Source organism: Bos javanicus, chromosome 26, assembly GCF_032452875.1.
Source record: "Bos javanicus breed banteng chromosome 26, ARS-OSU_banteng_1.0, whole genome shotgun sequence".
Taxonomy (NCBI): Eukaryota; Metazoa; Chordata; class Mammalia; order Artiodactyla; family Bovidae; genus Bos; species Bos javanicus.
In genome coordinates this window covers 18,898,646-18,923,233 of record NC_083893.1, presented here as the reverse complement: position 1 = coordinate 18,923,233, position 24,588 = coordinate 18,898,646, and the positions used below count along the sequence as shown (strand labels likewise).

General features: G+C 50.3%; 1 protein-coding gene across 2 annotated transcripts in view; it reads left to right on the top strand.

Moving 5' to 3' along the window:
• The window catches only part of CRTAC1 (cartilage acidic protein 1), a 151,230-nt gene extending 139,102 nt beyond the window's left edge, over window positions 1–12,128 (top strand). Inside the window, exons 12-15 of one of the 2 annotated variants that reach the window (XM_061403039.1) lie at window positions 6,864–7,009; window positions 8,318–8,360; window positions 10,742–10,885; window positions 11,844–12,128. In XM_061403039.1, the coding sequence (XP_061259023.1) occupies window positions 6,864–7,009; window positions 8,318–8,360; window positions 10,742–10,885; window positions 11,844–11,875 (365 nt within the window). In that variant the 3' untranslated portion in view covers window positions 11,876–12,128. Of the gene's footprint in view, window positions 1–6,863; window positions 7,010–8,317; window positions 8,361–10,741; window positions 10,886–11,484; window positions 11,638–11,843 lie in introns of those variants that run through there. The other variant, XM_061403038.1, reaches the window with a different exon arrangement.
• The last annotated feature ends 12,460 nt before the right edge of the window (window positions 12,129–24,588 follow it).

The following is a 24,588-nucleotide window of genomic DNA, read 5'->3' as shown; positions in this document are numbered from 1 at the left end:
CAGAGTGGAGGGGGTCGCTGAGCCGGGAAAGCCACAGCCAGGCTCAGCTTTCAGTGGGAGGGGCGTTGCTGGGGAGGAAGGACCAGGAGGAGGAGCCCAGGAGCCTCTCCGGGCACAAGACTGGCACCTAGAGCCCTGCAGGGAGAGCCGCGTTTGCAATTTTTTTAGAAAGCTTTAGTTTTGTTTTGTTTTGTTTTTTTTCTGACTGCAAGAATAATGCATATTGATTATAGAAAAATTAGAAAATATAACACCATAAAAAAAGAAAGTGAAAATAACCTACAATCTCACCGCTACGTGTGGAATATTAAGCAAAAAGGAAATGTTCTCTCTTCACCCTCCCCCAGGGTCCTGTGACCCATTTAGTTGCTGCTTACTGAGCACCTACTATGTGCCAAACACTAACCGAAGGACGATCCTTGCTATGGGTGACCTTACATTCTAGTGGAACGAGGAGTCACATGTGATACATCATAAACATAACAACTAGGTAAATATATAAAAGGTTAGAAGACGGTAAGTGCTATGAAAAAAGAAAATGCAGAACAGGGTAAAGGAATTAGGAACGCAGAAGGGAACAAGCCAGGAGCGGTTTCAGTAGGTAGTCTGGGGCAGCCTCTTCCCAATTCCACACTTTTCGATAAGATTTTATTGCATGTAAAATACACAGGAGCACGTTTATAAATAAATATGCCTCGGAAGCTTTTTTAACGGAAATTATTAGACTCTCCCTATCATTCCCAAACTTGCTTTTTTCCCCCTCTCTCTTAACAGTAAGTATATCCTGGACATCATTCCAAGCCTGTGCATGTCTGCTTTGTTTTCCTTTAGTGCTGCACAGTATTTTGCTGTGTGGCTGCATTCATAATTTATTTAGCAAGGCCGCTGCTGACGGACAGTAGGGCGGTCTCCGGGCCGAAGTAGTTTGTTTTGTGGTGTTTGCAGTGAGCAGGTGCAGGTCCAGAATGGGAATGCAGAAAGGGCTGTCCTGATGTCAGTAGGACTAGGAAGAAGATGTGGGGCCCCCCGAGGCTGTGTAGGAGGGCAGAGGGCTGCAGGAAGCCTCCTCCACCACCCATAATGCTCCTGCTCATCCCCTCTGACCCTGTTCCTTCCTGCCTCCAAAACCACCCCTGCCTCCTCCGGATTTTGCAGCAAAGTGTGGTGATCGGCTTATCCATGGACACGTGTGGGTGCACACATGTGCCCCTCCGCAGCCAGCCCCCTCCCTGGGGCACTTCTCTCCCCCACATACCTGGCTAGCTCCTCTCAGCTCCTGGGCCACTGGCTGGGGAACCAGTGCTTTCCCATGCTGTGGGCCTTTGCTTGGTCAGCACTGAGCTGTGCTTAGAGGACTCAGCTTCTCAGACCCTCACGTGCATGCCTAAGGGTCCAGACTGCATCACATCACACAGTAAAACTCAGGGACCTTGCTGCGTTTCATGCTTCAAGGGGCAGGGGGTTCTCAGCGGGCCACTCTGTTGTGCAGTGAGCTCTCAGCTTCATCCTGTAAAACCATCCCACACACCCCTGCTCAGGGAGCCCCCTGGTCTCGTTCCACCATCCCCTACCCTGTCCTGCCCTTCCCCTGCTCCTCCCAGTGCAGACAGCCAGCCAACCTCATAAACGAGCATTTCTGCTCACAGTCCCTGTTGAGTGCCCTGCTGGACTCGGGTTGCTCTGAACCCCAACATCTCAACCTCCGCATACCCACCCCATGTAGCCCACACCCACCCCGTGCAGCCCACACCCAGGCTCTCTGGTTCTGAGCTAGCAGGGAGCTAAGGCAGCTCTACCAAAGCCAATACATGAAAACAAACGCCAATAATCTCCTTTCTCCGCCAGCCTCCCACTTGGGCTCACTCCCTGGGCCAACCCACCCCAGGCTTTGTTGGCACCCCCATCCCCTACACATACACCCCTCCTTCCTTCAGCTGATTGTTCGCAAGTGACTCAGAGCTGCCTCCCAGCCGGCTGGTGCTCTTTTAGGAAAGGAAAATTCAGTGGCCCACATAAAAACGGCTTTAATAAAGTGCAAAAATATTCCACCAACTGTATTCCCACCATCTGTTTTGCTTGTGATTCTTCTGAAAAGCGCAATTCTCTGTGCCTCTTTGGCCTTTGTCCTTTAAAAGCTGCCGGAGGCGACTCCCTGCTGCTCTTAATGGGGCCTCCTCTGCTCCCAGACATACAGGCCCGGCAGTCTGGCCAACTTAAAGTCTGTCCTTGTGTAGTGTCTGGTGGCCGGGCCCCCTGGCTTCTGCAGCTGCGGGAAGACTTGAAATTTCTGGGGCAAAGGGAACGGCCCGGCCTGGGGGCAGGAGCCTGGGTTCCAGTCCGAACTCAAACACCTGCAGTTCCCTGCACCTTGCCAAGCCTCAGTGTCTCCATCGGGGGAGTGGGTATAAATTCTCCCTCGTGGAGTGGTTGAGAGGCTTCAATCAGTCACACCTTCGAGAGTTCCAAGTCCCTCCCCATCTCCTCTCCCACCCACCCCACTTAACGCACAAGCTCACACCCTGCTTCGCCCACTCTGATCTGCTCCCTGATCTTCAACACGCATGTCCTTTTCATATCTCTACACCTCTGCCTGTTCTGTACCCTGTGCCTGGAACGTCCTTCCCTTCCCTTCCTTTCTGTGCCTCCCAAGCTCTTATTCCTCCTGCATCCTCCAACAAAATGACTTTTAACACCCGCCTCTCTCACCAAGTGGTACCCATACTATATGTGCACTTTCCCAGTTTATTTTAACATAATCACTGTGTTCATTGCCCCCACAGGGCTCAGCTCCTCCAGGATGGGTCCTAGGTCTGTCTCCTTCCTGCTGAATCCTAGCTCCCTGCATGATGCTTGGTCCATGGTGGTTTGGTCATGGGCGGGGAGGTGGGCAATAGAACAAGGGTTTCGCAGGTGCGGGCTTCAGGATCAGACATTCCCTCTCTGGGTAGCTGTGAGCAATTCCCTTCACCTCTCTGAGTCTCATCCCCTTCGACTCTAAGATGGAAATTATAAAACTAGTATTTTCTCAGGGGGCTGCTATGAGGATCCAGTGCCCTGACTGAGAATCACTGCCTGCAGTTTGGAGTGCATACCCTGTAACGTTACTGGCATCAAGGGGAAGCCCTTTGGGAACTGCAGGGTGCCCCCCATGTCTAAGAGATGATGGGGATGCTGAGGGTCAAAATTGGCTGGGGCAGCGCTCACATCCAAAAGACTGTCCTTCCTGGATAGGCTAGAGCTCCCATCTTACAGATGAGGAAACTGAGGCCCCCAAATAATCAGTAACAAAAGAGTGAGTCCTACTGAGACGTGCCCTCCCCATGGCTGATTTCTATCCTAGTCCTGCCAATCCCTGGGTCTGGAGGAAGAGAGGAAGCAGGATTCAGAGGCAGGATGTAAATTTGTGATTGTCTATGAATATTCGGCAGCTCTTGAGTTATTTGCGGCACTTCTGTCAGGCTGGAAAATGTATTTGTGTAGCTGCTCTGTTGGCTTAGGCGAGAAACATTTGTTCTTCTTTGTCTCCTTTTTTTTTTTTTTTTAATAGAAAAATGTTTACTTTTTACATCTGCCACTTAGTTTGGGCGCTGAACACCCTAAACATGCCAAATCTCTTGAACCTCAAGAGACTACTTCCAAACAGAAAAAGAGTGGGCAGTTGACATCCCCAATCCTATTTTCACCCCCTTCCCCAAAATAAATTATTGTGGTAGGAGGGAACAGGGAAGGAAGGGGTTATGAGAAATGTTTTCTGGCTTAATAGAGCCAATCCCAGAACCAGCAAACCCCCAGCCTGGAAGGGGAGAACCTCCATGGGGAGAGAAGCTGCATCCTGTCTGGGGGCTCTGGGTCATGTGGGGGTCTCTGCTCAGGGGACCTCTATCTGGTGCTGCTGCCCCATTGCAGGCCCAGGGGCAGGGGGCTGCTCACCTTTGACACTTCCGGAGGGTGGTGGCTGGTCCTTGCCCTTATTAATTCATGATGGCCAGAGGAGAGACTTCTCTGGAGGCCTTGGGTTGGAGGGAGCAGAAGAGAAGCAAGCCCAGGGAGGCTCAGAAAGTAGACAGTGTGGCTCTCAAGATGCACCTTTCTCTGGAAGCTCCAGACTGACGCACTGGGACTTGGGGAGAAAGCTGCAGTGGGGTCCTTCCACACCGTGCTGTCTTAGCTCCGACCCCAGGGGGACCTCAGAGGTAGAGATAGATTCCAATACTGGAATCTCTATATTGATTCCCCTAAAGTCTAGGCATGCAGCTTCTTTCCCCATGGAGACTCACCCCTTCCAGGCCCATGGCTTACTGGTTCTGAGGTTGGCTCTATTAAACCAGAAAACATTTCTCATAACCCCCTTCTCCCCCTGCTCCCTTTTCTAAAATACAGGAACCCCGTTCATACGCAAAATGTTTCACAGACCACCCTCCGCCCCCATCGCAGTGATCATTGTAGAAAATCCATTGGTGGACAGTAATGACCAAAAGCTGCTATAAATTCGATGGCACTTTTCAGTTTCCCTTGTTTTGTGACGGTCTCTATACGCATTGAGGAGAACGTGGCACGCAAATGTGGGTGACTTTATTCTCAGCCCTCGATTGATGCTTGGGGGAGTGTGCAAGTCTGTGGAGCCCCGAGCACCAAGCCCATGTCTAGGCAGCCCAGGTGGGTGTCAATGAGGGGCTGCAGCATCCCTCCCACCTGTACTGAGCGCTGCCCTCTTTCCCAGGTGACTGACTGGAGAAAGGCTTCTCCCAGCAGGTGAGGCCCAGCTCCCGCTCTTCTCACCCCAATCCATCACCATTAGCCTGACCTTGTCTCAGTGACAGGCCTGTTGCTTTAAGCAGGAAGCCGGGGCCGGCTGTGACGACGCCTAAACACCTGATAAATCTTTCCAACCTGCTTTCTGCCAGTGATGTAACACGTTGCTTTAAGGATGTGTGCAGATGGATTCACAATGAATATTCCCTGAGTTTCACCACCATTATTTTCTGTAAACATCTCGGCTTTGTTGTTGTCGTTCAGCTGCTAAGCTGTGTCCGATTCTTTGTGACCCCATGCTGCAGCACAAGAGGGCTCCCCTGTCCTTCACTATCTCCTGGAGTTGGCTCAGATTCATGTCCATTGAATCGATGATGCTATCTATCCATCTCATCCTCTGCCACCCTCTTCTCCTACCTTCAATCTTTCCCAGCATCAGGGTCTTTTCCCAGTGAGCTGGTTCTTCATATCAGGTGGCCAAAGAATTGGAACTTCAGCTTCAGCATCAGTCCTTCCAATGAATATTCAGGGTTGATTTCCTTTAGGATTGACTGGTTTGATCTCCTTGTAGTCCAAGGGACTGTCAAGAGTCTTCTCCAACACCACAATTTGAAAGCATCAATTCTTCAGTGCTCAGCATCCTCTATGGTCCAGCTGTCGCATCCAGACATGACTACTGCCAAAACCATAGCTTTTACTGTGTAGACCTTTGTCTGCAGGGTGCTGTCTCTGCTTTTTAATACACTTTCTAGGTTTGTCATAGCTTTTCTTCCAAGGAGCAAGTGTCTTTTAATGTCATGGCTGCAGTCACTGTCCGCAGTGATTTTGGAGCCCAAAAAGAGAAAAATCTGTCACTGCTTCCATTTTTTCCCCTGCTATTTGCCATGAAGTGATGGGTCTGGATGCCGTGATCTTAGTTTTCTGAATATTGGATTTTAAGCCACTTTTTTCACTCTCCTCTTTTGCCCTCATCAAAAGACTCTTTAGTTCCTCTTCACTTTCTGCCATTAGAGTGACATCATCTGCATATTTGAGGTTATTGATATTTCTCCCGGCAATCTTGACTCCAGCTTGTGATTCATCCAGCCCAGCATTTCATATGAGGTACTCTGCATATAAGTTAGATAAGCAGGGTGACAATATACAGCATTGCCATATTCCTTTCCCAATTTTTAACCAGTCAGCTGTTCCATGTCCAGTTCTCACTGTTGCTTCTCAGATTGGTCTTTCTCCTGTGCCCTTTGTCACCTCAGCTTTTATATGGAGCTCAACTCAAATACCTTATCCCCAAGAACCTGTCCCTCATCACCTTGACTAGACAAGGCCCCCAGTAACTCTTACTTCCTCTTTATCTCATCACCCGATTTTTGTCACAGAGCTTGTCAATATCTGGCATTGTTTATCGGTTCATCTGTGTGCCTATCTATCCCCACTAGAGTAGAAGCTCCCTGAAAACAGGGACTTTCCCAGTGACGGCCCCTTGCAGACTTTAACTATCAGTATAGATACAAATCAATGGAATACACCCAGTATTAAAAAGCAAATCAGCTGTAAAGCTGATCATTGTCCCCAGGTCTCCCAGATGTTCCACCCCCACTCTTTCTTTCCCAACATGCTAGGTAAATGGTACAGCCAAGATTTGAACCCAGGACTCCAAAGTCAATCTGTTTACCACCAGGTTTAACCCTCTTCCCCAAAACAGCCTCCTGCCCATTGGCCTAGCCACTAGGATGTAAGTTCTAGAACTGTGCTGTCTGGTATGGTAGCCACTAGGTGAGTGGTTAAATAATTCTATTTTAAATAGAATTTAAAATCCAGTCCCTTATCACGCCAGTGCCCCACCGGAGCTCAGCATACACCTATGGCTAGCCGCTACCGCAGCTGACAGATAGATAGAGAACATCACCGTTACCACGCAAGTTCTCTTGGACGGCGTTGTCCTAAAGGAGCAGGATCTTGTCGGCCTTGTTCATTATTTCCCCAGCACTTAGAACAGTATTCAGATCATGTTTTTTATCAGATGAACGAATGAATGATGACACCCTTGAAGAGAATCCCTCCCCAGCCCCCACTCTCCTCTGCAGCTGATCATTTCACCTTTCTTCCCACAGGGAAGGATGAAGCCAGCAGCGTGGAGGTGACATGGCCAGATGGCAAGATGGCCAGCAGGAACGTGGCTAGCTCGGAGATGAACTCAGTGCTGGAGATTCCCTATCCCCGGGATGATGACAGACCTCAGGACCCAGCCAGCCTGGAGGTGAGCAGAGGCATCTGGACCTTAGAGCCAAACAAGCAGGCCCCTCCCACAACCCTGGGGGCTGAAGCTGGATTCCCAGGAATTGTAGACTATGTTTCTAGAATGATGGAAATCTTCTTAGCAAAGGGCAGGCTTCGTAGTGACCCCTCCAATTGTAGTTTCCACACCACTATCACACCCACAGCTCTTCTGCTCCTCAAAGAAATCCTAGCATGTTGGAAGGGTAAGCATTTTTTTCACCCATTTTACAGAGAAGGTAAACTGAGACCAAGAAAGAGAACCCACCAAAACTGCACAGCCATTTGTAAGCAGAGTTAAGGACTGGCCTCAGGTCTCCTGCTTCATCTCTGATTCTTTCCAAGGCTCTGACAGCCTCCCATTACCTCTGCAGACTCCTAGGAAGAGCTCTGGGCCCCTGTCCAGAGAGGATCATGCCATTGCAAATAATAGGAGCCACTTAAACTCATACAGACAAGGGGATTTACAGGGAGGTTCCAGGGAAGCTCACAAAACTCAAGGGACACTCGGGATGAGCTAGAGCCATGGCAGTTTGGTGGCCCCAGGAGCTCATGGACCTCTGTTTTTAGTGCATTGGCTCTGTGGGGAGAGCATTATCCTCCCCCAGTAATCTTCACCAGCACCCCATCATTCGTCAGTTCCAACAGTCGACATTTTCTGTCTTGTGTAAAGTGTTCTGAGTCCCAACCACCGTCCCCAGCCACCAGGCTGCTGAGACCTCCACAGAGCCCTAGCAAAGCCCCCACAGCCTGGAGTGACCAGGCCCCCCAATCTCTGTCTCCGCCCCACTTAGATCAAATTCCAGCTGCAAAGCCTTTGAGTCACTCCTCTGGATGGGATGTCCACCTCTTGTGCAGCCCTGCCCAAGGTGGGGTGATGGGCTGGCTCGCAGGCACCCCAGCCCCAGGAGTGGGGAAGGTTCCCAGAGAAAGGGGTGTGGGGAGTCAGCTTATCCAGTCCTCTTTACACTTTGCCTTCCTGAGACCCAAGTTGTCTCAGGTGATGCCATAGGAGGGACAGACTCTGTTGGGGGTCACGGGGCAGGCCTGTGGATCCCACATGAGGGAAATGAGCAGGAGTTTGTACAGGCTCTGTTCTTGGCCTTCCCCCTGAGTCTCCTTTGATCAGTGCAAAGGAATCCTGGCAGGAGGGGCTCTCCCTGATTCAGAGCTGCGAGCAGTCCTTTATTGTGGGGTCAGGGTGACAGTTGCTCTGTGGCTTTGACTGGGAGGGGACCTAAGATGGGATCTTCTCAACTCACTAGTGTCTCTGCTTCTGCCCATCTTGCAGTGCGGCCAAGGATTCTCCCAGCAGGAAAATGGCCATTGTGCAGGTAAGTTGCCTGCAGGTGCCAGAGGACAAGGCAGAGGCCGCTGGGGAGGGTCAGCCTGGGCCTTGGAAGACTCAGGTTGCAGACAAGGGGCGGTGGGAGCGGTGAGAAGGGGAATGTGTTGTTTGTCCCTGGGGCTCCTGATGCCAAGACAACCGCCAGGTAACTCGGCAAGGTGGGAATGATGGTAGCAACCTGCAGGCTGAATCACTACAGCTCTGGGAATTGGCAGCACTTCCCTGCCGTGAATACAGAGAGAACAATCACCGGGAGGAGACACACTGCCTAGACACAGCGCACAGGGAGGCCTCGCTCCTGGAAGCCATGGTGGGTGGGCATGCACCCTGCATCCAGCACAGCAGCCAGCAAAGGGGCTGGCAGGCAAGAGTGGGCATGGCTAGCCAGGGGGCATTGGAGCAAACTAGGATGTGGCATGTTGTCACAGCTCAGAAGAGAGATTGCAGCCTTTTGCAGTAGGGGGGGGGCAGGTAACTGCAGCACAGCCAGGCTCTGTGAGGATCCAGGGACCTCCTAAGACCTCTCAAAGGCCTGGAACGGGCAAGGTAGCCAAGAGGCTCAGCACCGAGACTTTCAACCCCATGTCTTCCATCCTAAGGACCAGCAGGGGGTCTGGCCAAGGACTCCACCTGCCCTTACATGCTCAGGCGGCATTCTTCCCAAGTCCCCTCTGCAGCCACTCATCAGCCCCAGGTGAATGGTTTGCTATTGAGATGCCAGAGTGAATGAGATAATCCCTGCCCTCTTGGAGCTTAGACCCAGTGGGAGGGGTGCACAGAGAAACAGATTGACCACACAACCTGGGCAGGGCTTGTGGGGGGGTGGGTGCTATGGGAGCACAAAGGTGGGGGGGGGTGCTAAGCCAGTCTAGTGAGGGTCCAAGAAAGTGCCCCAGAGATAGTTTAGGTCTGAGCTGAGACCTGAGGGGTGATGAGGAGTCCACCAGACAGTAGGGAGAAAGTGTTCCAATGGAGGGCGCTGCCTGGGCAAAGGACCACAGGTCAGAAGTGGAGAGGATGGCTGGAAGGGTGGCTTGAGGAAGAAATTAGTTCCCTCCGCTCCTCATGTCCCCACCATGGCCACTCTAACAGATGATGCCCAGACCCAGAAATTCCAGCATCTCCCCCATGTGCTGGGAAGATTCCATGACCTCCACAGTGCAGCCGCCTCTTCATTTCATCACCCAGTAGACATTTGGGTGCCTCCTGCACAGCACCCTACGTGGGGAGCTGGGGGTGCAGGTCAGGCACCTTCCCTGGAAGGGTGTTCATTCTAGTCGGGCAGACTGACCACAAACCACGTGGCCCAAGAGCTGGATGAGATGAGTTAAGAACCCTTTAAGCAAGGTGCTCTCTGAAGACTCTTCTAGAAGATGTGGGCAGGAATAGGACCTTTGAGCTGAGACCTAAAGGACAGGAAGGGTCCAGCCATAGAAAGAGCAGAGAGAGGAGCTTGCCCAGCCGAGGGGAGAGTGGGAGCAAAGACCATGCAGCAGGAGAAAGGCTTATTGTGTCAAATGGACAAGAACGAGGCCAGAGTGCTCGGAGAGGATGAACAAGCCGGATGCCACAACAGGGAGGATCTTGAGTCCCCAGAAGGGAGTCTGGACTTTGTTCTCAGGGCTCTTTGCAGTTAAGCAAGAGCATGTCATGGTATGGTTCATATTTTCAGCAATCACCTGGCTGCTGAATTGCAGATAGGATTGGAGGAAGCAGGGAAGCCAGGAGGCCTGGGGAGTGGATGGAGGTGTGGTGGCAGGACAGGGGAAGGGGAGAATGCAGCAGCAGAAATCCAAGTAAGAGCTGCTGGTGGCTGGGGACAGGCTGGTGGCAGAGGAGTGAGAGGAAGGTGGTCAGAACGGAGAGGTACAATGGGGCAGAATTGACAGGATCTGTTGTTAAATCACCTACAAATTAAGGAAACTGGAAGCATCAGGAGTCTCTCCAATGTCTGCTTAAGCAGCCAAGAGGCTGATGGTGGCCTTGATTGAGCTGGGGAGGATGGGAACAGGGGACAAAAGAGGCTTGAAGGCCGGGGGATCTAGAGTTCCATTTCAACCCAGTAAGTTTGAGATGCATGGTAGAATTCATGAGTCTGGAGCCTCAGGGAGAGGTCATGGCTTGAGATAGGAGGCCTGGAATCATCCATATGTGAAGGGACCACCTAGAGAAACTGTGGGAGATAGAAAAGAAGACCCAGGAAAGCATGAGTGCCCTCAAGGTGTAAAGATCAAGTATAGGAGGAGCCAGCCAAGAAGACTGAGCAAGCTGAGGCCCAGGAAGAAGGGCCATGCCCAAGGTCATGGCGGGAGTGGGGAAGCAGAGCCAGAGCAAGTCCCCCAGTGAGCGGCTCCCCTTGCCTTTCAGACACCAATGAATGCATCCAGTTCCCATTCGTGTGCCCTCGAGACAAGCCCGAGTGTGTCAACACGTACGGAAGCTACAGGTGCCGGACCAACAAGAGATGCAGTCGGGGCTATGAACCCAATGAGGACGGCACAGCCTGTGTGGGTGAGTGGGGCCCTGGCCACCGTCCAGTAGCAAAGGGAACTTGCCATCCACTGGGGAGCTCTATGCTATGCTATGCTAAGTCACTTCAGTCGTGTCCGACTCTGTGCGACCCCATAGACGGCAGCCCACCAGGCTCCCCCATCCCTGGGATTCTCCAGGCAAGAACACTGCAGTGGGCTGCCATTTCCTTCTCCAATGCATGAAAGTCTGGGAGGCCCCAGATTGAGGTTCTCAGCCCCTGCCTTCTCCTGGCTGGAGGACATCTCCCTAGACCTTTGTGGGGTCTCCAAGGAAGACCATGGCAGGCTTGGAGAAGCCCCACCACTACTGCCGTCAAGTGAAGGACCCCTGGGGTGCTGTGTCCTGGCCAGAAGCCATTGCTCTTCCTGTTGCTCCCTTTCCTGAAACTAATGTTCCAACCTTAGGGTCAGCCCACGTTTTCTTACCTGGGGATATAGACTAGCTCCTGCTCACCTTTGTCTGAATTTCTGAACTGGTGTTTGTCTTCTTCCTCCCAAATGCTTTCCCCCACCCCAACCCCACCCCCATTCCCCTTCTCTTTTCCCCATTTTCTGTCTCCCACTCCATCCTTTTTGCAGCTCAAGTGGCCTTTTTAGGTGGGTATCCTTCTGCCGCCTTTAGAATCTCTGAGCCTCTCTCTTGGGCCTCATCTCTTTCTCTAGGCCTTGGACTTTTCCTTCAGTTATATGCACTTTAAATTCCATCAATAAAGGAAAAAAAAAAAAACTAACGATCTTTGTGGAAAACTAAATCTCTCCCGCTGCCTGTCTTTCTCCATGCCCAGTAGATTCTGCTGCGTGCTCCTTCTGAATGGACAGCGGGGGTGGCCATCTTTGAAAAGGGAAGTTTGGGAGATACTGATATTTGTGTCACCTTTAGTTGCTTGTGAAGTCTTTCTTTGCATGTCTTCTGAGAATATGTTTTTTACCCCATCCAGCCTCCCTCACTCCTTCAGAAGAATCAAGATAGTCCTGTCTTTTCTGTATCCTCCAGTGTCATGAGCGGCTTATTTTGCCCTTAACAAAGATGGCTTCCAGGCGGTTGCTTGCTCAGTTGATTTGACAGTGTGCCCCATGCCTTCTGGTTTGGCCTGTGCTGTTTCTGCTCTGCGGGCCCTGAGTGCCTGTGGTAGAGAAAGCCATATTGGGGTTGGTGGTGATGATGGGGGGTGGGGGAAAGGGTGGCCATTTGGGACTCTTGATAAAAAATGTTAAAGTTTGAACTTGCTAAGTCTTCCAGTCTCTTTCTGAACAAATTATACCAATAAACTCTCTGCTGGATATTAGTGTCTAGCTGGTGAAAAAAAAAAGTGTCTGAGGCAAGCAGAGCTGGTTGGAATGCTGAATTAGCAGCAGCCCTTCCATCACGTGGCCCTTGGAAAGCAACTCATGATACCGAGAAAGTGTCTGCCCCAGGCATGAGCAATGGTTGGGTTTGTGCACCAGTGTTCACTTGGGGGACACTGGGGTTTGGCCAGGTGAGGCGTGTGTAATGAGCAAGGGACAGACACGGAGGGAATGTTCTGGGGCAGTCACTTCTCCAGAAGTCTGGGCCTCAGTATCCCGCATCTAAACAGCAGCAGAGTTGGGCTGGTGTATCCCTAAGAGCCTTTTCCTTTCTAAGACCCCTGAAAATGTGGCTGGACATAGGCATGCCTAGTGTCAGATTACCCTAATTTCTAGAAAGAACTTTATGGTTTGGTCTCTCCTGCAATATGCTTGGAAACCTGGAAGTTCCTGAAAGCCTCACTTTTAGTAATGATGTAACACCTTAGAATACTTTCATGACTAGCTTCAGTAGTGCAGGAGCCTTATAAATCACAGATCTATTCTTTATGTGATTGGGAAAAAAGGCACACCTCAAGATATAATAAAATCACTCTTACGAAAGCCACCAACCCTTTAAAAAAATATATCTAACAAAAAACTACCATATTCTGATATAATAATTATATGCCCCATAAATCACAAAATATTAATTCCTCATTGCTAGTGTTGTTTTTACACTTGGAACGGGAGCTAAAATGAAAAGTTTTAAAATAAAAACAGCTACAATCTCACAGAAAAGCATACACCCACTTAAAAATCGTTCCACTTCTGGGAAGCACTCTCCTGTGTGTCGACACAGAATTAAAGATCTGAACAGGCCCTAGACATGAGACTCAGGGAGATGAAAAGATCAGCCCAAGGTCGTGAGCCAGCTGGTCCCCAAGCCAGGGCTGGAGCCCTCTGCCACCACCCTGTCTTGTTGAGGGGGTAACAGACAGCGCTGTCACCATTCAGATGATTCCCTCGTCATTCTGGAAGATGCTGCCTTTTTAGAGACGAACAAGGGGATCTATGATAGGGAGATAAGTAAAACCCAAAACCCACAGAGACTACAGTTTCAAATGCAATGGTAAATAACAAGATAATGGTGTTCATTGACTTCCTGCACACACAGCACAAGAAATAAGGGCTAAGACAGCTAGTGTGACAGCCTGACAAGGACATCAGGAGAGCTGAGGTGACAGCAGACTTCAGAGGGTGACTTATAAGTAATAACCGTGAATTCCTGCACATTGAGTTTCATATAACCGGGTGTATTTGTGTGGTTTTTACCCTACTAGGTGGATGGGGCCAGATGAGTTACAAAGAGGAGCTCAAAATCCCTCCAGCTATTAAGAGCACAACTATAATATCCTGAGTCTAGGGTATTAGATTCATACCCTGATTTAGATTCGTTCTTCTGTTCATTCAGTCTTTCAACACATATTGGTTGAGCACCTATTATGTGCCGGGTACTGCGCTAGGCTCTGCGAGTGCAGTGGGGACAAAAGGTGACGTGGTTGCTGTCCCCATATTGCCTCCCACCAGCCAGATGGAGGAGCCCGGTACACAGGATGGCAATGGGACTCAGACTCAGAGGGGCTTTCTAAAAAGTCTAACTAAATTCTTGGATCACTGTACCAGAAAGCTAACTCTCTGCATTCACTCCTGTATTTATTGAACAATCATTTATTGAAGGAGAAGAAAACGGCAAACCACTCCAGTATCCTTGCCTGGAAAATCCCACGCACCGAGGAGCCTGGTGGGCTGCAGTCCATGGGGTCACAAAGAGTTGGGCACAACTGAGTGACTAACAGAATCATTTACTGAAAACCTCCTGTGTGACGAGCACTAGGTCCCTCCCATGAATACTGTGACAAGGTCCCTCCTCTGAGGGTGTCAAGTTCCCTGCCCCCAAGATGCTTGGGTTAGAAGAAACAGGAGGCGAAAAGATACAGAGGACAGGCAGGTACTGAACCAACTCAGCCTCACCTTCCTCCAAATAACAACACCCCCGCAGTGGGCCAGCAGGGTGCCTTCCAAGCCCAGGGCCTCAATGTAGGACTTTTCTGATCTGTGCTGAACCGGCCAGGCTCAGAGTCCCTCTTCCTTCTAATTCCTCTTGCTCTGAGGCCCTTGGGCACCCAAATCCTTCTGAAAGTTAGTCACGTATGGACTGTGGCCCACCAGGCTCCTTTGTCCATGGGATTCTCCAGGCAAGAATCCTGGAGTGGGTAGCCATTCCTTCCACAGGGGATCTTCCCAACCCAGGGATCAAACCCACATCTCCTGCATTGCAGGCAGATTCTTTACCATCTGAGCCACCAGGGAAGCCCTTTGCCTTCTGAGTATGAACAGTTCAGTCTCTCTTTTTTTTTTGGATGATAGCCCCACGCAGGCTCCTGACATTTTTGTTGGCTTCCCCTGGGCCTGAGTTTATAACAAAAATAGCAGATGCCTTCAGGAGCTGACAAATAATGGCAGGGGCTAAAAAGGATTATGCAAATAGAGAGCTGAAGCACTGAAGGGGCTCATCCAGCAGAGCAGGAAGAGGGGCCAGCTCAGCCAGAACTTCCCATTTTTCAAGAAAAACCAAATAATGATAATAATACCATTTTTACTCTGCCCAAGGATGTTCCTCTTCCCAGGAAGAATCTCTCTTAGTCGCTCAGTCATGTCCAACTCTTTGCAACCCGCTGGACTGTAACCCGTCAGGCTCCTCTGTCCATGGGATTTCCCAGGCAAGAATACTGGAGTGGGTTGCCATTTCCTTCTCCAGGAGATCTTCCCCATCTAGGGATTGAACCCCCGTCTCCTGTGTCTCCTGCATTGCAGGCAGATTCTTTACCTGCTGAGCCATCAGGGAAGCTGATCTTTCCAGGAATGTACCACCCAAAATGACGATTCTATCCTCATTTAGTGAGTGCTTGGTATTTCTGGGTCAGACCTGAACTCTTTACAAGAATCAGCTTGTTGAATCTGCAAACAGTCCCCAGAGGAAGGTGCTGTAGTCGTCCCAGTCTTACAGAGATGCTGAGTGCTGTGTCCAGGGCCACTCGATTGGGGCGGGCAGAGGCAGGACTACATCGGGGTGGTATGGCCTCAGCTCGCACTCTTCCTTCTCCATTCGAGCTGGTCGACTGGTTACTAAAAAGCACGATCTCTCCTGCTGCCCAGGGTCAAGGGAGGGTTTGGAAAGAAGGTATGGAAAGGATTCCGTAGGGGTGGCCCAGGATCTGAGACAATGTCCTTACAGTCTCGTTCAACCTGCAAGAAGAAATGCCATTCCCTGTGTGGAGTCCCCTCACCGAGCACACAATCAGCCATGTGACCTCTTCAAGCATCTGCTCAGCCACCAGCCCTGCTCTGGGGAGGTGCCATTCTGAGGGCCAGGAGTTTGATTATGAGTCACTCTGGCTGCTATGGCCCCCTCCCAGGGTCTGGGCATCGCACCTTGACCAGCACTGGACCGCAGCTTAAGCAGGGGTTCCACTCCCACCGGCAAACAGGGCCCTTGGTCATCATTCCAGAGTCACATGAGACAGGAGGACAAGTGCGTATCTTTCTCAGGGAGCCAGCTGGTTTTTTCCAGCAGATTCCCAAATGACACCTCACCCAGACTCTCAGCCCTTGAGGCAAGCCACGTTCCTCCCTTTCCCTCCCTCCCCAGGGTCAGCCACAGTCTCACTCCTTCAGTGTGGACCAGACCCCAGCCACATCCTGTCAGGAGCTGATGTTGCGTCTCCTTAGCAACGAGCACATCCTAGAAGGAGGAGGGATGAAGGTGAGAGAACAGGGGCCAGTTAACTCCATAGGTAATGTCAACCCCTCCTTCAGCACTTGTCCTCTGAAGAAACCACTGTTGAACAGCAGAGTGGTCAAAGGGTAGGCCATCAGAGAACAATGAGAAGCAAGAAGAAATAACCCTCCTCGGGGAAGAGAGCTAACATTTACAGAATGCCTGCTCTGTGCTGAGAACTGTACATCCGTGTCTCCGTTCATCCCCACACCCATCCTATGGGATAGATGCTTTTATTCTATTTTACGACCAAAGGAACTGAGGATCAGAAACAAGATATCCAAGGTCATATGGCTAGTTAAGTAACTGACACCTGGGAAAATTATTTAACCAGTTGTCACTCAGCATATACTGATCAGACACCTACTATGTGCCGGGTGGTGGTTCTAGTGGCTTGGGATGTACATCAGTGAACATCACCGGGCAAGATTCCTGAATGCCCTGGTGACATACGGCAGGCACTAAATAATATAATAAGGTATATAATATGTTAGAGGTTAGGGGAACAAGGAAGCAGCATTAACGCAAGTTGGGAGTGCTGAGATAGGCAGACTGCCATTCTAAATAGGGTGGGTTAGTTGGGCTTCACTGAGAAAAAGGCATTTGAAGTCGGTAAACTGTTTTTGAGCCTAAGTTTTCTCATCTGTAAAATGGGAATAATACATACCACACAAAGTTATTACATTAAACAAGAGGATATAAAATATTTGACATAGGGCTTGGCACCTATTAATAGTAAGCCCCCAGTAAATTAGAAGTGTTATCAATATTACTAAGTAGCAAAGCTCAGGATACATCCTGGATCTATTCAATACCAAATTTCACGTGGCTCCTGGCATAGCCTGCCTTGGCCCAGGTCACTGGGAGCCTGCAGTATGGGAGATTTGAAGGACATCTTCCCAAGGGAGCTGACAGCTTAGCAGGGAAGAGATCTCAAGGACTGAAAATGGCCGTGAGGGAGCAAGCAGAGCAAACCTTCCCGGGGTCTGGGCTGTGCTGAGAAGTTCAACTTAGTTCTCACACGGTGCCATTCCCAAGAGAATGGTCATAAACTATGGTGAACTAAGCAGTGTCCAACTCTGCGACCCCGTGGACTGTAGACCACCAGGCTCCCCTGTTCATGGGATTCTCCAGGGAAAAATACTGAAGCAGGTTGCCATTTCCTCCCCCAGGGGATCTTCCTGACCCAGGAATCTTTTCCTGCGTCTCCTGCATTGCAGGCGGACTCTACCACTGAGCCACCTGGGAAGGTTGTGATGTTCAGATGTGTAAATGGAGTCCCAAAAAGGAGCAGTGACTTTCCCCAGGACCACAGCCTAGCCAGGAATCTGACTCCTGCCTGGGGCTCCTCTGCCTCTCTCTGCCTCCTTCTCCAGAAAACGTGAACTATTTCAGAAGCAAAATTGTATCAAGCATTTTCAGAAATGTGGGTGCCAGTGCTTGTCCTTCCTATGATGCTGACACAGAATCAGAGTTGGGGGAAGCGCCCACCAAGTTAACCCAGGCACTGTGATTGGGCGGTGGAACACAGCTGGGATGCGGGAACTGAGGGATTAGCTGCAGAGTCCTACTCAGCTGAGACAAGAGAAGCTGGAGACAGCATCAGGAGCATAAGAGATGAGGGTGGGGACAGAAGTCCTGCCAGCATGTCTGCCCAGAATCTCATGACCCCTGCCTGCCTGCCTGCCTTCCAGAAGGGGCCCAGAATAATTCCTATAAAGGTAGCTCATTATCCTTCTTCCTGGCCAGACCCAGAGCAGCCATGCAGGATCTCTCCCCTAGAATCATTCAGCGCATCCCCTCAAAAGATCCAGGGGCTCACTCTCCTTCCCCAGCCCAGACCTGAGTGCCGAGCTCCCAGGGAGGGAGAAAAGCACAGCCAACGTTTCCCAACTGCTCCTGGGGACAAGCAGAGGAACACACTTAGGCTGAAGGCAGGAAGGCAAATCCCGCATATACCTCCCCTGCCTGTCTGTCCCCCGGGCTCACGATGTACAGGCCTTGAAGGCAGACATAGGGAGAATGGCGGGAGAAGGAAGCTGGGAGGACTCAAAGCCTCACCCAAAGCGGAAGGTGTCCTGTTTGCAAAGGCCACATTCTTTCCTACAGAGCTCATTCCAAACTCCTGCAGCCCTCCGTCCCTCCCTCCTTCTTTCCATCTATCCTTTTTTTAACACATAATTTTTTTTAATTTATTATGGAATATAGCTGATTTGGGCTTCCCTGGTGGCTCGGACAATAAAGAATTTGCCTGGGTTCGATTCCTGGGTTGGGAAGATCTCCTGGAGGAGAGCATGGCAATCCACTCCAGTATTCTTGCCTGGAAAATCCCCATGGACAGAGGAGCCTGGCGGGCTGCAGATCGTGGGGTCGCAAAGAATCAGACACGACTGGGCAACTAAGCACCACACGCAGCCCATCGCTGATGTAGTGTTTCAGGGGCCCAGCAAATTGATTCCATTATACACGTTTCAGATTCTTTTCAACTACTGGTTAATACAAGATATCGAATATAGTTCCTTGTCTCAGCCCACATTTAAATTTCTTTTTAAATTTACTTATTTTTAATTGAAGGATAATTGTTTTACAGTATTGCATTGGTTGCTGCCATTACATCAAAATGAATCAGTCATAGGTCCATATGTGTCCCCTCCCTCCTGAACCTCCTTCCCACCTCCCACCCCTTCCCACCCCTCTAGGTTGTCACAGAGCCCGGATTCGAGTTCCCTGAGTCATACAGCAAATTCCCACTATCTGTTTTACATATGGTAGTGTATATGTTTCAACGCTTCTATCTCCTTTCGTCCCACTCTCTCCTTCCTCTCCCCTTCCTGGGTCCATAATCTGTTCTCTGTGTCTGCATCTCCATTGCTGCCCTGCGGTTCATCAGTACCGTCTTTCTAGATTCCATATGTATCCATTAATATACAGTATCTGTTTTTCTCTTACTGACTTACTTCACTCATCTATCCTTAAAATTCTCTATTTACCCTGAGACTCTGGGATCAGATGGACTCTGGCTTGAATCTGCAACTCAGTTTCTTCATCTGCTGAAAACAGAGATATAACAACCTCATAAAGCTTTTGTGAAGCTTCATCAAGATGGAGCATGTAAGGCACACACCACCCAGATTGATAAAATGCAGATATTATTATGAAATCTGTTCCAGGTCCTTTAACCTCCTGCCTTCACTCCTAGCAGTGCCTGATTTTACAACAATCCATAAGTCATTAACTGGGACGATGTTAGACATATAAGACTCCTTCCCAACGAGACACAACCATCACTCATAGTTACAAATGCAGAGTTCATTTGGGGACCGGGTTACACAGCATCTTTCCTTCGAAGAGCTCTTGTCCTGTGTTTAGATCAGCACTGGGGAGCACAGGGCCGATCGGTACCCATCCATTCCGCCTGCCTCCCCACAGTCTGCGAGCATCCATCTCGAGCCAGACAGCCCTCTCCCTCACCTTTGACCCATCAGTCATCTCTCTGTCCATAACTTCTCTGTATCCTTCCACTTATCCATCCATCTATCCATCCACCCATGGTATTTCACCCTCTAGGGCCCCAGGGCCAGACTTTCCAGGCAGAGTAGTCAGCCCCACAAGGATTTGCCCACCTCAAAATAACAGCAGGAGCGCTGGGTAGGGGCTGAATGGGGTCGGGATGTATACTTCCTCCCCTCGCCCACTCCTCTCCTCCCCTCCCCGCCAGGTGGAGATCGTCACGAGCAGAGCCACAAGATCACAGCCAGGGCAACATTACTGAAAGCTGCCCAGTGCAGGGGATGGCCTAGGGTCACCCTTTAACCGAGTGACCCCATACCTGCCTTTGTCTACATTGGCCTAAGCTGATTCTCAGTGGCATGTTGCCCCAGGAGCCCGAGGATTTCACGTCTTCATATTCTTGTCTCTTCCTGCAGCCCGTGATGGGCAGCATTTCTCATTCACCTGCCAAGGGTGAGGCACTGCACCCCAGGCTCTTGGGGTCAGGGGAGAAAGTGGTGGAAATGAGTAAGACGAGATTCCCACCCACCAAGAGTTGGCTGAGGAGCTGGGGCAGGAGGAAGGCCATCACCACACACCCAAGGTCTTGTAAGCTGTGTATAACATTTCCCCTGCCGGGGCCTCGCTCGGCGCAGCTCTCAGGTGGTAGCCGGTCTCCAATCACTTTTCCATTACAAAAATCAATAACTTGAATTACTCCAAAATAACTAGCCCCTTCGCGCCCCTGCAAATCTAATTTTTCTGTGTCTGCATTTGCCCACATGCTGCTCTCTGAGTCTGGAATCTGTCTTCATGAGTCAATCCAGGCAGAACGAAGCCTTTCGCCTGACTGTGACGCACTGTGTCAGGAGAGCCGGACTTGGGGTCGGAGACTCGGGTTCAAGCCTTCACTCTGACACTAACTGTGGGTGCTGGTGAAGCTACTTAACCATCTAATTTCCTCGTCTATAAAATGAGAATTCAAATCTAACCACCCACCAAGAGCGTTAGAGAGCAAAATGGAATAATAATGTACAGGAGTTCCTGGCATACACAAGGAAATCAATGAACCCTTGCCTTTTGTTTGTTCTATGCAAGAATCTGAAACCTGGCTATAAATCTACATCATGAGGCCACGGTGTACTGAGATCCTAGTGCAACTTCAACAATAACAATATCTTACATTGGAGAAACAGATTATCATTTACCAAAATTCCTTCTCACAATGCTCACAGTTTACAAAGGACAAGAGAGACTGGGTGTGGCCAAGTGATTGACTGGAGTGTGCCGACCGCTGCAGCCCTCTGACTCCCTCTGAATACTTCCACCTCCTCAGTCATCCCCATGGTAACCACGAGTCCCCAGCAGCTCGGGGACACTAAGTCCTGCTGTCCAGCAGCTGCTGAAATGACAGGTCTCTTAGGGAAGAGCTGTGAACACAGCACAGCCCGCCCTCAGCGCCGCCAGGAGAATAAATCCTCCCAAAGTCGCCTGAGCAGGGTCCTGTGGAAACCTTGGAAGGCTGAGCTCTGAAAGGAGGGAAGGAAAGTGAAGTGAAGTGAAAAGTCGCTCAGTCGTGTCTGACTCTTTGCGACCCCATGAACTATACAGTCCATGGAATTCTCCAGGCCAGAATACTGGAGTGGGTAGCCTGTCCCTTCTCCAGGGGAACTTCCCAACCCAGGGGTCAAACCCAGGTCTCCCTCATTGCAGGCAGACTCTTTACCAGCTGAGCCACAAGGGAAGCCAAAGAATACTGGAGTGGGTAGCCTATCCCTTCCCCAGCGGATCTTTCCAACCCAGGAATCGAACTGCATTGCAGGCGGATTCTTTACCAACTGAGCTATAAGGGAAAGGACACCTATTTCATGCCAGGCACATCCACGGCCAATTTCTCGCTGGCTCCTCAAAACCAGGTGTTCTTAGCATTTGGGGGATGGTTACATACCCACTTTGAGAATTTGCTAAAATCTGTGGGCTCTCTTCCCCAGTTAAAGGTACATCATTCTGCACACAGGGGCAGGGGGTCAAGCTTAAGAGCTCCTGGCATAAACCTGGGCTGTTTTAAGATTTTCTTAGGTACCAAGGACTTTCTCTTTTAAAGGCCCCACACCTCATCGTATCAAACATTTTCATGTACATCCACAACCCACACTAAATCATACGTACACACACATACACGCACACACATACAATCACACATACACACACATACACACACACATGAGTTGAGTTAAATTGCAGTTGACTGTCTGACATAGTGTTACATTTTGTAGCTATGTAATAAAACATTAATTTCAATTTTGTGCTTTCTTTTCCTATTTTGGAGCCAATGAACTTCCTTTATAAATTTCATTCAACTATTTCATTTGTTTTTTAGTAGCCAAGTCATATCCAACCCTTTGCATCCCCACGGACAGCAGCATGCCAGGCTTCCCTGTCCATCACCATAGAAAATATGCAGATCTTAAGTATACAGTTCGTTGAACTCTCAAAGTGAGCACAGCTGTGTAACTGCTGGGGAAAGCTCATCAGGATTCCCGAGAAGCCCCCCCCCTCCACTCACTGCCCCCCACCGCAGAGCAGCCTCCCTGCTGACTGCTAACACCACAGACCAGTTTTGCCTGTATCAGAATGTGTTGTAAGTACAATCGTAGAGTTCATACTCATTTTGTGTCTGGCTGCATTCATGGAACCAACGCACTTTTTCATTCAGGTCTCAGACATTTTCAGAGGCTTGCGAAAATTTCATAGGCTCTAAGTACCATCCAGGGATTCTCAACCTTCACACTAGAAACTCCAGGGGAACTTTTAAAACCCCAGATGCCCAGTCTGTACCCCAGAACAATGAAATCAGAATCCCGGAGCATGGGACCAAGCATCAGCAGGTCCTCTTGCTTCCCAGGTGATTTCAATTACAATCAAGGATGAGCAGCACTGGTCTGGGAAATCCCATAAAATATTAGTATTCTGATTTTACAACTGGGGAAACCAAGGCTTCAGGGGTCTCCCCTACAGGGAATTGTCAGGAAGCCAGAGTTCTGATTCAGGTCTAACTTGGGGTAGTCTGTGCATTGCATTCCTCCATGGTGAGCAATAAAGCCACAACTAGGTGTGGGCGCCTCCTGCCACACACCTCCTCAGTATAAGTCCTTCCAGATCTGGGAGGTGTGGTTTCCCAGGCTGCCGGACCCCCAGGAGAAAGGCAGCACCCCAGGGGTTGGCCACAGGGAGAAAGAGTCACCACCAACTGGATTCCATCTTTGCCCTGCACCTCTCTGGAAGTCACAGAAAAGTTCTTGCAGGTAGGAGCAGCTGCTGGTTTGGGGGTAATGAGAAGTCTCCCAGCCGCTGAGATGCTCTGACCCAGGCGGCTCTGATCTGGGGGTGCAATGCAAGATGCCACCGCTCGGTGGCACCAGGAGCTTCTGTAAACCCTGCGATTTTACATACCCCCTGCCTTTGGCTAAAAGAAGCCAGAAAGCGGGCTTAGGAGGCAGTGGAGGGGAGCAGCAGCCCAGAGCTGCCTGGGGGTTCCTGTGTTTTCTGGCAGCAGATGGGGCCTGTCTCTGGCTGGCAAGTGTTGCAGAGGAGATGTGGCTACCACCGAACCCAGGAGAGAGGCCACTTTCTCCATAACTGAGGCAGCAGAGACAAGCCAGTCTGAGAAGCCACACCTCAATCGACCTCTCCCCGCTACTACCCTCCACCAAGCTGCCCCGAGGCAGCTTCACGTGTGAGCCCGCAGGTCCGTGAGAAGCCCAACCACCCACACTCCCGTGATACCCTTGGCTGGGAGGTACCAGCCCTCCCTCTGAGCCTAGGATGGCCAAGGGGGTCTCCGAAGCTGGTATCGTCTTCCCCACAGTTTATGGAGTCAGACTGTCCGGATTCAAAGCCAGGCTCAGCCACATTCTAGTTGTGTGATCTGGGGCAAGTTACTTAACTTCTGTGAGCCTCAGTCTCACAGAATAAGGTTGTTGTGAGGACTGAATGATGAATTATGTAGAGTCTTAACCTAGGTCCTGGCACATGCTGCTGCTGCTGCTGCTAAGTCGCTTCAGTTGTGTCCAACTCTGTGCAACCCCATAGACGGCAGCCCACCAGGCCCTGCCGTCCCTGGGATTCTCCAGGCAAGAACACTGGAGTGGGTTGCCATTTCCTCCTCCAATGCATGAAAGTGAAAAGTGAAAGTGAAGTCGCTCAGTCGTGTCCGACTCTTAGCGACCCCGTGGACTGCAGCCTACCAGGCTCCTCCGTCCATGGGATTTTCCAGGCAAGAGTACTGGAGTGGGGTGCCATTGTCAGTGCTAAATAAATGTTAGCTACTATTGTTTATATTACTACCACTAATAAAGTTGCAAACAGGGCAAAATGAACCTACCCACATGTTAAAGAACAGACTCCATGGTGACAACCTGCACACACCCCAGATCTGAGCAGAGGCAGCGAGTCCAGCTGCCTCTTAGGAGCAGAAAATATAAGTGGGGAAGCCACACAGGGCGCTCCCCAAACCCCCACCCAGAGGTAGAACCATTGTCCCCACAATCTGGTGGGATCCTCTCTTGGCCCACAGACCTGAATGTGTGACCCCAGCCACCCTGCAGCTTCAGACAACTTCCATTTGGGTGTCATCCCCACGGGCTTGAAGTGAGCACTGGGTCAGACCTCGGATGGAAAACCAGTGCGATTCGCTATCGTCAATCAGCTGTGTGACCAGAGACAAGTCATTCACCCTCTCTGGACCTCCATTCTGCTTCATTCAGATGATCTTTAAATCCCCTCCCACACCTGTGCCCTACGGGTTTAGCAAAGTATCTGGCACACAGAGTACTCATTACATGTTATTTAGTTTTATAAGAGCCAAGACACACCTCTGCTAGATTCCAACACCCACATACTTTTCTTTAGAATGGAGTGACCTGTATGATCCAACCCCTAACAGATATGAGCTCAAGACATAGATATTTATCTAATTAATTCATGACTTGATTTTGACCTGGTTTCAGTTCAACCTGTTCCCCCCACCTAAGGATCCGAGGGCCAAATAAAAGCTCCAGATTAGAGATGAGGAATGTCTGCCTCCC